Raw genomic sequence first — 16,835 nt, 5'->3', positions numbered from 1 at the left:
GACTCCATCTGAAAAAAATAAATAAAATAAAAATTAGCTGGGAATGGTGGTGCACACCTGTAACCCAGCTACTTGGGAGGCCAAGGCAGGAGAATCACTTGAACCCGGGTGGTGGAGGTTGCAGTGAGCCGAGAGCACACCATTGCACTCCAGCCTGGACAACAAGAGTGAAACTCCGTCTCAAATAAATAAAATAAATAAATACATAATACATATTTCTCTTTATGTTCAAAACAAGTTCTCATTCTGAGTTGAGGGTGGGTGTTGTAACTTGGTATAATGTCTCAGGAGGCAGAAACCTCAAAATGTGTATTCTTTGACATCCTTCATCCAGTATCATTCAGGCTGAAATGCAGTGGTGCGATCATAGCTCACTGCAGCCTTGAACTCCTGGGCTCAAGAGATCTTCTTGCCTGTATTCTCAGCATTTTGGGAGGCTGAGGTGAGAGGATTACTTGAGACCAGGAGTTTGAGACCAGCCTGGGCAACATAGCCAGATCCCATCTCTACAAAAAAATTAAAAATTAGCTGAGCATGGCAATCCTAGCTAGGAGTCTGAGGCAGGAGGATCATTTGATCCCAGGAGTTTGAGGTTGCAGTGAGCTAGGAGCATGCCACTGAACTGCAGTCTGGACAACAGAGCAAAACAAAGTTATGAAAAAGTACATAGATACATAAAAGTTGTTAGTGGTTAAAAAAATAGGATGTTCACTAAAACATTAATTGTGGTGTTACCTTTCAGTGATAGTATTACAGATGATTTGAATTTTCTTTTTGTTGTTCTTTTTTCTATATTACAAATTTATAGCACACACTGTTATGAAAGAAACCCTATGAATGTTAAATTTCATATATTATATATATATATACACCTATTAGTAGTATGTGAAAAAAGTAATTGATACTAACTTCAACATCCATTTTTGTTGTTTTATTCAAAGTATTTTCCTACATGTCAGCAGTTGATGTATACCTTTTTTTTTTTTATTTTAGAGACAGTCTTTGTTGCTCAGGCTGGAATGCAGTGGTGCAATCATAGCTCACAGTCTCTCTCTGTTGCTGAGGCTGGAATGCAGTGGCAGAATGCAGTGGTGCGATCATAGCTCACTGCAGCCTTGAACTCCTGGACTTTCAAGCAGTCCTCCCACATCAGCCTCCTGAGCTAGGACCATGGGTGTGCATCACCATGCCTGGCAACCTGGCAATTGTGTATGTGTGTGTGGGCACAGGGTTTGTGTGTGTGTGTGTGTGTGTGTGTGTAGGCACAGGGTTTCACTGTGTTGCCAAGGCTGGTCTTCAACTCCTGGCCTCAGGCCTCAAGCGATCTTCCCACTTCAGCCTCTCAAAGCGCTAGGATTACAGGTGTGAGCCGCCATTCCTGGCAGATGTATACATTTAAAAAATTGTTTTAAAATTCCTTTTTTTTTTTTTGAGTTGGAGTCTCACTCTGTCACCCAGGCTGGAGTGCAATGGCACAATCTTGGATCACTGCAACCTCCACCTCCTGGGTTCAAGCAATTCTTCTGCCTCAGACTCAGCCTCCCGAGTAAGCCTCTCTGGCCTAAAATTACTTTTAAGACAAATGTGCCTGTGTAATTTGTAATAACATCATGACATTTTATTTTTGAGCTAAGCACAAAACTAGCAAAATTAGAAAAGATTGAAATAAAAACTTAAAAGAATCAGGCCTATAATCCCAGCAGTTTGCGAGGCTGAGTCAGGAGGATTGCTTAAGGGCAGGAGTTTAAGACCAGCCTGGGCAACATAGTGAGGCCCCCTTCTCTACAAAAATTGTTTTATATTAGCCAGGTGTAGGTTTGGCATGGTGGCTCATGCTTGTAATCCTAGCACTTTGGGAGACTGAGGCGGGTGGATCACCTGAGGTCAAGAGTTCGGGAAAAGCCTGGCCAATGTGGTAAAACCCCGTCTCTACTAAAAATACAAAGATTAGCCAGGCATGGTGGCATGCACCTGTAATTCCAGCTCCTCGGGAGGCTGAGGCAGGAGAATCGCTTGAACCCAGCAGGGCAGAGGTTGCAGTGAGCCAGGATCACGCCACTTCACTCCAGCCTGGGCGAAAGAGTGAAACTCCGTCCAAAAAAAAAAAAAAAAAAAAATTAGCCAGGTGTGATGACACATACCTGTAATCCCAGGTACTCAGGAGGCTGAGGCAAGAGGATTACTTGAACCGAGGAGTTTGAAGTTGCAATAAGCTGTGATGATTGCACCACTGCACTCCAGGCTGGGTAACAGAGTATGACCCTGTCTCAAAAACAAAACAAAAACAAAAACAAAAAACAAACTTGAGTTGCATATGACCATAGCAAATATGGTTTTGAGGCTTTGCTATTTTTTAACTTTATATTATTTAATCTAAAAATCTATATTACCAAGACCTGATTGTATATTCTGTATCACTCAATTACTAAAAGATACTTAAAAATAGTGTAAAATACTAATACATTAATGAAATGTTATTAGTGATATAAAGTACTAATACATTAATGATTCTAATGTTTAGAATCACCAGTAACTAATAACAACTTGTCATATAACATATGCAATTAGAATAAAGCTTCCATTTAACATTTGCCTAATTCCCAACTCTTGGCCTGTTCAAACTATATTTAATTTGTAATCCTTTATCTAGCTTAGCAAAATTATTTGGTATTCAAATCATTCATACCTTTTCCTGTTGTCCACCAAGTATACAAACCCTGCCTCTACTAAAAATACAAAATTAGCCGGGTGTGGTGGCACATGCCTATAATCCCAGCTACTTGGGAAGCCAAGGCAAGAGAATTGCTTGCATCCTGGAGGTGGTGGTTACAGTGAGCCAAGATCATGCCATTGCACTCCAGCCTGGGCAACAAGAGTGAAACTCCATCTCAAAGAAGATAATAATTAAATAAATAAATAAAACAAATTGTTTATATCACTTGCTTGTAAAATTGAGGCTCTTTCCCCAGAGATAAGACATGGGATGTTCATGAGTATTTGAATAGTCTTTTCGAAGAATTAAAATCTTGGAGAGATGTATACTGGCGATTGTGGGGAACAATCAATTGGCTGACTTGTTCAAGATGTTATCAGGTAAGATTTTTTTTTTTTAAATATCCTGCTCTGCAAATATTGAGAGCAAGATTATTTTGATATCTGCTGTTTAATTGATATGTTTAAATGTGTTTGGACAATATCCAACATCTTTTTAAAGAAACTAGTGGCAGCTGGGCATGGTGGCTCGTGCCTGTAATCTCAGCACATTTAGAGACCAAGGCAGGTGGATCGTTTTAGCCCAGGAGTTCAATACCAGCCTGGGTGACATAGTGAGACTCCATCTCTTAAAAAAATGAAACTAGTCCCGGTATGGTGGCTCATGCCTCTAATTCCAGCACTTTGGGAGGCCGAGGTGGGCGGATCACGAGGTCAGGAGATCAAGACCATCCTATGTAACATGGTGAAACCCCATCTCTAGTAAAAATACGAAAAATTACCCGGTTGTGGTGGCACACGCCTGTAATCCCAGCTATTCGGGAGGCTGAGGCAGGAGAATCACTTGAACCCGGGAGGCAGAGATTGCAGTGAGCTGAGATCGTGCCACTGCACTCCAGCCTGGGTGACAGAGCAAGACTCCATCTCAAAAATAAAATAAAATAAAATATAAAAATAAAATAAAACTAGTGGCAAAAGCAATGGTGCTGTTAAACATTTTTTGCATCTGGTTTCATTTCTCTTGACATTGTTTCTTCTTTCTCTTTTTTTATTTCCATTCCTGAAACAATCAAAGACTTGTTGAATTTTTAGAAAAGCAACAGGTTTTGGCCAGGCACGGTGGCTCATGCCTGTAATCCCAGCACTTTGGGAGGTTGAGGCAGGTGGATCACCTGAGGTCAGGAATTCCAGACCAGCCTGACCAACATGGAGAAACCTCATCTCTACTAAAAACGCAAAATTAGCCAGGCGTGGTGGCGCATGCCTGTAATCCCAGCTACTCAGTGGGCTGAAGTGGGAGAATCACTTGAACCCCGGAGGCAGAGGTTGCAGTGAGCTGAGATTGCGCCATTGCACTCCAGTCTGGGAAAGGAGGGAAACTCTGTCTCAAAAGAGAAAAAAAAAAAAAAGTCACTGGTTTTAAGTGATCAAATCCAGTTTTTCAATGAAAACAATTATTAAAAAATCCTTATTGCCTTCACTTGTTTCCAGCCAAACTATTTTCTCTGTTGTTCTATACACTTCTATAGAAATTCAGAAGCACCTTTGCAGACAGGATGCTATTGATATGTGCCTTTATTGTTACAACAATTTTGTTCCCAAAAAGTTTTTGTTTTTTAATTAATGTTTATAATAAAAGCATAAGAAAACTTGCTATTTGTAGGAACCTATAATAAACCCTTTTGTGGAATAAATAGGTTTTTCTAAGTCACAGTCATTCCTAATTAATCTTATGTATAAATGCAGAGTTTTCGACATGTAATTTCTTTCGAATCCCTAAAGTTTTCCTCTCCCCAGTAATTTTCCTCTGTCACTTGCGTAATGATTTTCAATAGAGGGAAGGAAGAACAGCTTGTCAAAATCTTCAGATTGGGATTTTAAACTGTTCAAGTTCCCACTCAATGGGTTCTGTGTTCCCACAATTTTAAAAAGGTTTGTTGAAGTATTATATACAGTAAAATGCATCCTTTTTGTGAGTTTCGACAGTGCTTACAATTGTATAACTACCTCCGCAATCAAAGCATGTAACACTTCCATCACCCTAAAAGAAATTTCTTTGTGCCGCTCTTTAGTCAATTAATTCCCCCACCCTAGCCTCTGGTAACCACTCATCTGTTTTCTCTATATATAGTTTTGCCTTTTCCAGAACGTCATATAAATAGGATCATATAGCATTTAGCTTTTTGAATCTAGCTTCCTTCACTTCGAAAAATGGATGTAAAATCTATCCATGTTGTTTCATAAATTAGTTCTTTTTTATGGCTAAGTAGTAGTCTGTTGTATGACTATATCACAGTATGTTCAGACATTCACCAGTTGGAGGATGTTTGTGGTCTAGTGTGGGGCCATTATGAAGAAAGCTGCTATAAACAATACAGGTTTTCCTGTGAACATAGGTTTTTATTTCTCTTGGATGTATTTATTTCTCTCTTTTTTTTTTTTTTTTTTTGAGATGGAGTTTCACTCTTGTTGCCCAACCTGGAGTGCGCTGGCGCCATCTTGGCTCACTGCAACCTCCACCTCCCAGGTTCAAGCGATTCTCCTGTCTCAGCCTTCTGAGTAGCTGGGATTACTGGCATGCGCCACAACACCCGCCTAATTTTTTGTATTTTTAGTAGAAATGGGGTTTCACCAGGTTAGCCAGGCTGGTCTCAAACTCCTGACCTCAGGTGATCCGCCTGCCTTGGCCTCCCAAAGTGCTGGGATTATAGGCCTGAGCCACTGCGCCCGGCCTCTCTTCTTTCTTATTACCTAGGAGTAGGATTGCTGGTTTGTGTGGTAGTTTAACACTTGCCATGCCTAATAGTTTTCCAAAGTCCCAGAACCATTTTGCATTTCTACCAGCTACATATGAGAGTTCTAGTTGCCCCCCATCTCAGTAGCAATTGATATAGTCAGGTTTGGGTTTTTTGTTAATCTAATAGGTGTGTAAAGGTCCTCCTCACAATCGGAGTGTGACATAATCAAGGATATCAAGCTTCTAAAATCTGAGTTGCTTAACATGTCAGAATGCAGAAACTTTGAGAGATTATTTTCCTCTCCTTTACAGCAAATTGAATATTGATTGATGATATTGACTATTTATTATAGAGCTCATAAACTCATAAAATGGTTTGTATGCAGAATATTGTATGTAAGAGAACGTGCACCTTATAGTTTTTATAGGTTCTCAAATTTTTAAAATTAAAAACCATTATGTGAACATCACAATTGAAACTAACAACCAAAAATTCTGAATTATAGGCAGCTGAAAATTCTGAATTATAAACTATTCTTTAATGCATTTATGTTAAAGATCATTGCTTATCAAATAGCAACTTCAGTACATCATAATATAAATAGAAAAAAAAGATCAGTGCTTAGATTGTTAATGTTGTGTTTTTATTTGAATTATTTTACTAACTTGTTTTTGTTTTTAACCTGTTCTCGCTCAGAGTCCCTCTCCTCCCCGACAGGACCCTATTCAGGTTTCCCCTTCTTAAAGTCTCCCCCAGTGAGGAACTCTCTCAACAAGGGCCCACTCCTGGTGCAGTACTATAGCTTTTCATCCCACCTCAGAGTCCCCCGCAAAAAGAAACAAGTGATCAGAGTACCAGTCAGGGTACCTCCTAAAAGCCCAGTGATGTCCCCTCCATCCAGTCCAAGGTTTCACTTTTTCACCTTTTCTGGTCCTTTCCCCAATGGCTATTAATGGTATTACCCATTCAGGTCTTTCTTCACCCCAGGCCTTGTGGGACCACCCTTAATCATCCAGTGGTACTGCCCCCTCTTAGGATACACCACCACCGCTCACACAGGATCTCCACCCAGAAACAATGACATCTGGGGTCTTTCTCCAGTCCCCTGGCATGGTATTTCTTACAAACTTTCTACCTCCCACTGGCTAATGGAATTGCCCTCCCAATGGCTCCCGCAACCATGACACAAAAACCCAACACCCACTTCCTTCCTTTCTAGATAAAATGGTTTTACCTTCTCAAGATCTCCTGCCTTCAAAGCCCAACATTATCATCACCCACCAATGGTGCCCCCTGCACAGGCCCAAAAGTCTTGTCCCCTCTAGATCTGAGTAAGATATCACCTACTCAAGGATGCTCTCCCTAGCCCACAAGGCTAACAGAATCCAACCTTCAGAGCCCCCATAGTATCTCTGAATCCAATAATTTTACCACTCAGAGCCTCAGTTTCCCTTCTCCAAACCAACTCCTGGGACTCAGGGTCCATCCCAACCAACCTTTTCTCAGAACTGGTGGCACAACCTCTGTCTACCCACCAGCCCCCAGCTGCCTAGCCCAGTGGTCTTCCCCATCGCAAGCAGCACCTGTGTCCACTGAAACTCCTTAGACAGTGCTTGCACCATGTTCTTTTTTTCTTTTTTTTTTTTCCTGAGATGGGATCTTGCTACATTGCCCAGGCTGGCCTCGAATTCCTAGGTTTAAGCAGTCCTTCTGCCTCAGCCTCCCTAGTAGCTGGAGTGACAGGTGTGTACCATCGCACCTGGTCCTATTTTACTAACTTATAAACAATTGTAACCTGATGTTTAATTTGACAATTAAACCTTGATAAGCTTTTATCAAAGTTTTCAAAGCCAATGATTCAAAGTTATGTCATAATTTTTATTAATAGTGATGCTAAATATTTACCTTAAAAATGCATCAAGGGGCCAGGCATGGTGGCTCACGCCTGTAATCCCAGCACTTTGGGAGGCTGAAGCAGGCGGATAACCTGAGGTCAGAAGTTCAAGACCAGCCTGACCAACATGGCAAAACCCTGTCTCTACTAAAAATAGAAAAACTAGCCGGGTGTGTTTGTGCACGCCTGTAATCCCAGCTACTCGGGAGGCTGAGGCAGGAGAATTGCTTGAATCTGGGAGGCGGAGGTAGCAGTGAGGCTAGATGGCACCACTTCACTCCATCCTGGGCAACAGAGCGAGATTCCATCTCCAAAAAAGAAAGCATCAAGGAATAACCAAATGAAGCAAAATTTTATTTTTCTTTGGAAAACATTTGAGGTGATTGGCCAGTTGTAAAATTGAGTGTATATCAAGATCAGCTTAATTCATCTGAATTTTGCTTAAGTTGATTTCATTTTTTGCTGTCTAATAGCTTTATTCAAGTAGAATTACACGCCATAAAATTTACTCATTTTATTTTTTTATTTTTATTAAGTTAGGTTGTGTCCAGAATTTACTCTTTTTAAGTCTGCAATTCACTTTTTTTTTTTTTTGCTAAATTTAGAGTTGTACAGTCATCACCATCATCCAATTTTAGCACATTTCCATCACCTCAAAAAGATCCCTCATGCCCATTTGCTGCTATTCCACATTATAACCTTCCACCCCTGGCAACCACTAATCTACTTTGTGTCTGTATAGATTGGCTTTTTCTGCATATTTAATATAAAAACGGAGCATATAATATTTGGTCTTAAGTATTTTTGAAACGTATAATTTTGTTGTGGAAATAGTAGTTGATTTTATCTATGTCTTTATCAGGCCTTTCTCTGTATTGAATTTTCACATTGTCAATACCACTCAGAAACAGTGGTTTATCCTACTGCAGCAAGTTCATTGAATACTGTTGGCACTGGAATTTATCCCTGCTGTAACCAAAAGGTTCTTCGGTTTGATCCTACTCAGCTTACAAAGGTGAATTTTGAATATTGCCCTTAGTAGCTACAGTTTTTAAAGTATAACAGTAATACATTAATGTATAAAAGACTTCAAACAATACATAAATATAGTAAGAAGCCGTTCCTCTTTATAACACTCCCCCATTTTCCATCTCTTCTTAGAGATAATCACTGTTAATGGTTTCCTTTTAGACCTTCTTTTGTACCTTTCAGGCACAAATTATATATATATATATATATTTTTGGAGGTTTTTGTTTTTTGTTTTTTTGCTTTTTTTTTGAGATGGGGTCTCGCTCTGTTGCCCAGGGTGGAGTGCAGTGGCGCCATCTAGGCTCACTCCAGCCTCTGCCTCCCAGGCTCAAACAATCCTCCCACCTCAGCCTTCTGAGTAGCTGGGACTACAGGCACACGCCATCACAACCGGTAATTTTTTGTATTTTTGTTAGAGACAGGGTTTCGCCATGTTGCCCAGGCTGGTCTCGAACTCATGAGCTGAAGCGATCTGCCTGCTTTGGCCTCCCAGAGTGCCGGGATTACAGGTGTGAGCCACCACACCCAGCCTTATATATGGCTTTTTATATTGGAAACAAGATCATACTAATAATATTCTGTAATTTGCCTTTTTTACTCAACAACATAACTAGGGTATCTTTCTGTGCCATTTTATTTAACTGCTGTATAATATTCCAAGCTATGTATATATCACAATTTAACCATTCTCCTATTAATGAACATGTAGGTGGTTTCTAGACTGATGGTATTACTGTGTTGCAGTGAATATCCTTGCACATATATATTGGTGCAATGTGTGAGTATTGCTGTAGGTTAGATTCTCTGATCACAAACACTTTTGAAAATGTTATGTAATTAAATGTCACGTGTGAATGAAAGGAACCTAAAGCTCTTTATCATCATCCATACAAAAAATGTTTATAAAGCACCAAAGATGTGCTATACACTGTGCAAGGCAGAGGATAGCCTGTAAACTTGGATCATTTATGCCTTTATGGAACTTACAGCTGGGGCAGTAATAACAAAAGGGAAAAAAGCACCCAAAGAAATGTTTGAAGACATATACAGGGCCATAAATGTCTGTAATAGGCTGGTATGATTCAGCCATAGATGTCAAGGAAATCCTCAAAGGAGCTGGCATTAGGTTGAGATCTGAAGGATTCGTAGGAGTATGTGAGGTGAAGAGGAAAGGAAAGAGCATTCTAGTCAGAACAGCAAGGTCAGAAGGAACATAGTGAGTAAAAGAGACCGAAAGAGCCTGAGGCTGTTGTAGAAAACATGCATAGTTCAAGACAAGGCTGGAGAGGTAGGTAGGTGTCAGTCCATGCAGGAGCAGGACCTCATAAGCCATGTTCAAGTTTTTCTTTTATCTCCATTTGGAAAATATCAGTTGCAGTGTGGAAAATGCACACTTGAGAGGTAGTCAGTGGAATCACGTACAAAGGGAAGTTATCGTAGAGAGAGCTGATGTTAGCTTGGACCAGAGCAGTGAAGATGAAGAGAAGTGGATGAATTTAATATTTAAGAGATAAAACTGAAATTACCTGACAGATTGTATTACAGAGGGAGAGGGGGAAGGATGACTCAGTTTCTTGTTGGTGCTACTTGGTGGTGCCATTCACTGAAGAGGAAGCAGCAGATGGAAATCAGGTTTCGAGGGAGACTCGTGAGTTCTGTTTTGGACATTTTGAGTTTGAGATGCTTTCTGAGATAACCAGGCAGAGGCCGTTAGATATATGAGTTTGGGAGCTCAGAGAAGTGGCTAGGCTGGAGATAATAACTCATAAGTTTTCTTGCAATAGATGATAGTTAAAGCCAGCAGGTATAGGTGAGTGTATGAAGAGCAGAGGGAAACTACAGCTATGGCTGGGTGAAGCAGCATGAGCCTGCAAAGGAGAATGGTCAGGGGCAGCCAGAATAATGGGAGGAAAATTGAGAATGTTGCCATGAAAGTTGAGGGAGTAATATTAAAGAAAGAGTGGACTGTGGTGCCTAATACTGCTAAGAGGTCAAATAAAAGAATGAAAGAACTGTGTCCTTTGGCCTTAGTGACAGGGAATTCATAGGTGTGAAGAGCTATTTTGGTGGAGTGCTAGATCCAGAAGCCAGGTTTTTATGGGTTGAGAAGTGAGTGAGAGATAAACAAATGGGAACAGTATAAATGACATCTCTTTTGGGAAATTTGAGAAAGGGAGGAGATAGATTAGTAATTTAGGTTATGAATATTTGTTTAGTGTTTTGGGGGTTTTTCGTTTGTTTGTTTGAGAAGGAGTCTCGCTGTTGCCCAGGCTGGAATGCAATGGCACGATCTCAGCTCACTGCAACCTCTGCCTCCCGGGCTCAAGCGATTCTCCTGCGTCAGCCTCCCAAGTAGCTGGGATTACAGGCACGTGCCACCATGCCTGGCTAATTTTTGTATTCTTAGTAGAGATGGAGTCTCACCATATTGGCCAGGCTGGTCTTGAACTCCTGACCTCAAATGACCTGCCCATCTGGGCCTCCCAAAGTGCTGGAATACAGGTGTGAGCCACCGTGCCTGGCCTTGTTTCTGTTTTGATACCAGAGAACGTTTTAAAAGTCAGTAGGAAGGATCCAGTTGAGAAGGAGAGGTTGATGGTATAAGGTGAGAAGGCACGGTAGGGTGGGATCTTAAGCACATTTAGTGGTATTAATTTCGACAAGAGGGAGGACAGCTCCTCTATTATAACAGGAGAGAAGAGTAGAATGGTTGTAGATATTAGTAAAATTCTGTTTTTGTCATTTAGATGATAACTTAATTCCAATCCAATGCTTTTTCTGTTCTCTAAAAAGTAGATTAAGCCATCCACTAAGAATAAGGGGGAAGACGGAAGGTTCCAAGGTTTGAGGGGAGTATGGAAGGTTTGAAATAGTATTTTGAAAAACAGGAGAGTGAATTTTCCAGAGAAAATGTATACTCCTGGGAAGTTTGAGAGCTCACTGGAGATTGGCAGTCATAAATTCACAACATAATTCAACATGCCTGTTTATATCACTCTCTCCAGTAACCCTTGTCTGCGTGAGTACAGGCAGGGAGAAGATGGGTAGTTGAGTTTATCTAGAGTTAGGATTTTGCCAGATGGGGATGATGAAATTTAGGGGCAAGGAATTTGGGATATTGGCGTGAATGTTACTGAATGATGGGTCATGGAATTTTAACTGCATTAGTTTTCTTATATTTGCAATCGGTCACCAACTTTGATTACTTAGAAGTTTTATTGGTGAGGTAATAGATTACTTACATAACATTCATACTTAAAGTTTTAGTTATATATTTTACATACAAAGATACTTAAATTGGGCATGAGACGTTAAGCAAAATTAGATTAGCTTTGCTAGACCCAAGATATTTCGTTAATTCATCATTGCTATTATGTTTGTTTCAGTAACATGATTTTTTAGTCTTTACAGTTCTTTCTAACCACATTAATTTCTAACCACATTAATTTCTACATTAATTTGTAACCACAAATTTACATTTGTGGTTAGTTTGTTTCCATTTTAGCTATCATATTTCTACATTGTTTCGAGCAAAATATATTTCTTTGTAGGCATCTTTAAAAGAATATATTGGCTGGGCGCTGTGGCTCACGCCTGTAATCCCAGCACTTTGGGAGGCTGAGGCGGGTGGATCACGAGGTCAGGAGATCGAGACCATCCTGGCTAACACGGTGAAACGCCTTCTCTACTAAAAATACAAAAAATTAGCCGGGCTTGGTGGCGGGCGCCTATAGTTCCAGCTACTCGGGAGGCTGAGGCAGGAGAATGGTGTGAACCTGGGAGGTGGAGCTTACAGTGAGCTGAGATCACTGCACTGCAGCCTGGGCAACAGAGCGAGACTCCGTCTGAAGAAAAAAAAAATTGTATATATTAATAGGCCAGGCACAGTGGCTCACGCCTGTAATCCCAGCACTTTGGGAGACTGAGATGGGCGGATCACCTGAGGTCAGGAGTTCAAGCCCAGCCTGGCCAACATGGCGAAAACACTGTCTCTACTAAAAATACAAAAGTTAGCTGGGCATGGTGGTGGGTGCCTGTAATCCCAGCTACTCGGGAGGCAGGAGAATCGCTTGAATCCAGGAGGCGGAGGTTGCAGTGAGCCAGGATTGGACCATTGCACTCCAGCCTGGGTGACAGAGCAAGACTCCATCTCAAAAAAACCAAAATAGATATATAATGAATCTTTTGTCGATATATATGTTGCTCATATCCCGACTGGGCATGGTGGCTCACACCTGTAATCCCAGCACTTTGGGAGGCCGAGGCGGTCAGATCATGAGGTCAAGAGATCGAGACCACCCTGACTGACCAACATGGTGAAACCCCGGCTCTACTAAGAATACAAAAATTAGCTGGGCGTGGTGGTGTGCGCCTGTAGTCCCAGCTACTTGGGAGGCTGAGGCAGGAGAATTGCTTGAACCTGGGAGGCGGAGATTGCAGTGACCCGCGATCGTACCACTGCACTCCGGTCTAGCAAAAGAGCAAGACTGTGTCTCAAAAAAAAAAAAAAAAAAAATTGGAGAAAGACAACCGGCACTTCAGACAAAAAAACAGTTGTCCTGTAAACATGAAAAGGACAGCCTCATTTGTAACTGGAGAAATCCCAGCACAAATTAAAGCCAGAATGAATGCCAATACATATTTACCACAATTACTAAATTTTTTTTTTTTTTGAGGTGGAGTCTTGCTCTTGCTCTGTTGCCCAGACTGGAGTGTAGTGGCACCATGTTGGCTCACTGCAACCTCCGCCTCCTGGGCTTAAGCAATTCTCATGCCTCAGCCTCCTGAGTAGCTGGATTACAGGTGCGTGCCACCATGCCTGGCTAAATTTTTGTATTTTTATCAGAGACAGGGTTTCACCATGTTGGCCAGGCTGGTCTCGAACTCTTAGCCTCAAGTGATCTGCTTGCCTCAGCCTCCCAAAGTGCTGTGATTACAGGCATGAGCCACCACGCCGAGCCAGAATGACTAAAATTTAAATGTCTGACCAAGTGTTAGCAAGCATTTGGAGTAACAGGAATCCTCATATACTGCTGATGGTAATATAATTTGGTACACATGAGCACTTGTGTACTGAGAAACAGATAAAAGAATGTTCATAGCAATATTATTTTTAGTAGCCCCAAACTAGAAACAAGCCATCAGTGGTAGAAGAGTAAATAAATGGTGTATATTCATGCAGTGAAACACTATACATTAAAGCAAATGTTATTATTACATGAAATAACATCGTTGAATCATAAAAACATAATTTTTCTTTCTTTTTTTTTTTTTTTTTTGAGACAGGGTTTCACTCTATCGCCCAAGCTGGAGTGCAGTGGCCTGATCATGGCTAAAGGCAATCTCGACCTCCCTGAGCTGAAGTGATCCTCCCACCTCAGCTTCCTGAGGTAGCTGGGACTGGAGGCATGCATCACCACACCCAGCTAATTTTTTTCTTCCTTTTTAGAGACAGGGTTTTGCCATGTCGTCCAGGCTGATCTCAAACTCCTGGGCTCAAGCAATCCACACACTTTGGCCTCCCAAAGTGCTGGGATTATAGGCTTGAGCCACCTCACCCAGTAGAAACATAATGTCAAACAAAACAAGTGAGACTAAACTATAGTGTTTAGGAATGCATCCTTAAGTGGCAGAGGGATAAAGAAAAGCAAGGAAGTAATTACCACAAGCCAGGGTAGAGGTTACCTGTTGGGAGGAGGGAAACCGTTATGATCAGAATTGGGCCTGTGGGCACTCCTGGAGTGCTCGTAATGTTCTAATTCTTAATGTGGATTGTGATTATATGGGTATTCTTGGGTATTTGTTAAGCCATACAGTTATGATTGAATCTCTTTTCTGTATGAGGAATGTTTTTCTTGAGAAAAAGTTGTAAAATATGTATATGACAATATGACTTGGCAAAGAAAAGAAAAACAGCGATCTTTGAAGGAGTGTTCTATAACAAACTAACCTCTAATTTATTGTCTCTTATGTGACAGGGCTGTAAAGTGAGGGACCACATGGTTACACTTCGTGATCAAGGTGAAGGCGGAGATTTGCCGTCCTGTCCCACTGCTAGAATGTTGGACGATTTGCACAAGTACAGAGATGTCATTGTTGTGCCTTTTTCAAAAGATACAGTTAGGTGAGGGGTGGAAAAACCCAACACTGTATTATAGCTTTATTCAGCAGTTCCCATTTCAGAATCCCTTATCCCCAAATCAGCAACGTCAGTCCTCAAGTAGTTTTCATTATTTCAGAAAACTTAACTGAAATTATATGTTAGCTTACAGTAAGAGCAGACAGATATTTATATGATAGGCAGCACACTTAAAAATACTGGAGGTGGCTGGGCGCGGTGGCTCACACCTGTAATCCCAGCACTTTCGGAGGCCAAGGCGGGCGGATCACGAGGTCAGGAGATCGAGAGCATCCTGGCTAACACAGTGAAACCCCATCTCTACTAAAAATACAAAAAATTAGCCGGGCGTGGTGGTGGGTGCCTGTAGTCCCAGCTACTCGGGAGGCTGAGGCAGGAGAATGGCGTGAACCCGGGAGGTGGAGCTGGCAGTGAGCCAAGATCGTGCCACCGCACTCCAGCCTGGGTGACAGAGCAAAAAAAAAAGAGCAAAAAAAAAAAAAGAAAAGAGCCCTTGGTGATTAAAAAGGTTAAGACCTTAAATCCAATGTGTGGTGGTGATGAATGAGGGTTCCCAAGTTGCTTGAGGCCCTCTCAACCAATTGATCAACCAGTTGATTGTATCAATCAATGCATGATTGATACAACTAGAAAAAAATATTGATGGCTGAGTTCATCTCTCCATGAGTATGAACTTCTCAAATTCAGTAATTTCTGAAGTCGCGTTCATCATTTTGCAATGGCAGCAGGTTGTAAGGTTAGAGGCTGGAGGACTCTTTAAAAGAGGCTGTTCTTAGCCAGGCACAGTGGCTCATGCCTTTAATCCCAGCACTTTGGGAGGCCGAGGCAGGCGGATCACTTGAGGTCAGGGGTTTGAAACCAGTCTGGCCAACATGGTGAAACCCCATGATCATTGATCAACCAATTGATTGTATCAATCAATGCATGATTGATCCAACTAGAAAAAAATGTTGATGGTTGAGTTCATCTCTCCATGAGTTTGAACTCCTCGAATTCGGTAATTTCTGAAGTCACTTTCATCATTTTGCAGTGGCAGCAGGTTGTAAGGTTAGAGGCTGGAGGACACTTTAAAAGAGGCTGTTCTTAGCCAGGCGTGGTGGCTCACACCTTTAATCCCAGCACTTTGAGAGGCCGAGGCAGGCCGATCACTTGAGGTCAGGAGTTTGAGACCAGCCTGGCCAACATGGTGAAACCCCGTCTGTACTAACCAGGCATGGTGGCAGGTGCCTGTAATCCTAGCTATTTGAGAGGCTGAGGCAGGAGAAGTGCTTGAACCTGGGAGGCATAGGCTACAGTGAGCTGAGATTGTGCCACTGCATTCCAGCCTGGGCGACAGAGGGAGACTCCGTCTCAAAAAGAAAAAAAGCATTTCAGTTGGAGTTTCGCTCTTGTTGCCCAGGCTGGAGTGCGGTGGCACGATCTTGGCTCACTGCAACCTCTGCCTCCCAGGTTCACGCCATTCTCCTGCCTCAGCCTCCCAAGTAGCTGGAATTACAGCCACCCGCCACCACACCCAGCTAATTTTTGTATTTTTAGTAGAGACAGGGTTTCACCATGTTGACTAGGTTGGTCTCGAACTCGTGACCTCGTGAACCACCCGCCTCTGCCTCCCGAAGTGCTGGGATTACAGGCGTGAGCCACTGCGCCTGGCCGCCCCCCCTCCTTTCTTTTTTTTGAGATGGAGTCTCGCTCTGTCACCAGGCTGGAGTGCAGTGGTGCGATCTCAGCTCATTGCAACCTCCGCCTCCCGGGTTCAAGCAATTGCCCTGCCTCAGCCTTTCAAGTAGCTAGGATTACAGGCATGTGCTACCATGCCTGGCTAATTTTTTGTATTTTAGTAGAGACAGGGTTTCGCCATGTTGGCCAATATGGTCTCAATCTCCTGACCTCGTGATCCGCCCGCCTCGGCCTCGCAAAGTGCTGGGATTAGAGGCGTGACCCACTGTGCCCAGCCAAGGCTGTTCTTAAAGCAGTACCAGTTATAGCAGCCCATTCCACCACCTCATAGGTATGATGCGTCAAGTATAATGGTGCTTGCTGAATGGGGTGTCTTTTGCTAGAGGAATCACTGGACGAATTAAGAAATGTCATCGTTGGCTGGGCGCAGTGGCTCACACCTGTAATCCCAGCATTTTGGGAGCCAAGGCGGGTGGATCACCTGATGTCAAGAGTTCAGGACCAGCCTGGCCAACATGGTGAAACCCCGTCTCTACAAAAATACAAAAATTAGCCAGGCATGATGGTGGGTGCCTGTAATCCCAGCTACTCGGGAGGCTGAGGCAGGAGAATCGCTTGTACCCAGGAGGCAGAGGTTGCAGTGAG

At 42.3% G+C, this 16,835-nt stretch overlaps 1 protein-coding gene across 14 annotated transcripts in view; it reads left to right on the top strand.

Moving 5' to 3' along the window:
* SANBR (SANT and BTB domain regulator of CSR) overlaps positions 1-16,835 on the top strand; it is a 72,613-nt gene that overhangs the window by 23,243 nt on the left and 32,535 nt on the right. For 13 of the 14 annotated variants that reach the window (XR_008546404.2, XR_010149513.1, XR_010149511.1 and 10 more), the window contains exons 11-13: positions 2,970-3,093; positions 8,207-8,359; positions 14,353-14,498. Coding sequence is in view for 6 of the 14 variants with exons in the window: in XM_024354366.3 (XP_024210134.2) it covers positions 2,970-3,093; positions 8,207-8,359; positions 14,353-14,498 (423 nt within the window). In the remaining 8 variants the exon portion in view is untranslated. The remainder of the gene's footprint in view (positions 1-2,969; positions 3,094-8,206; positions 8,360-14,352; positions 14,499-16,835) is intronic. The other variant, XM_024354367.3, reaches the window with a different exon arrangement.

Source organism: Pan troglodytes, chromosome 12, assembly GCF_028858775.2.
Source record: "Pan troglodytes isolate AG18354 chromosome 12, NHGRI_mPanTro3-v2.0_pri, whole genome shotgun sequence".
Classification (NCBI taxonomy): Eukaryota; Metazoa; Chordata; class Mammalia; order Primates; family Hominidae; genus Pan; species Pan troglodytes.
The sequence above is the reverse complement of the archived record's forward strand: the minus strand, read 5'-3'. Positions and strand labels throughout refer to the sequence as shown.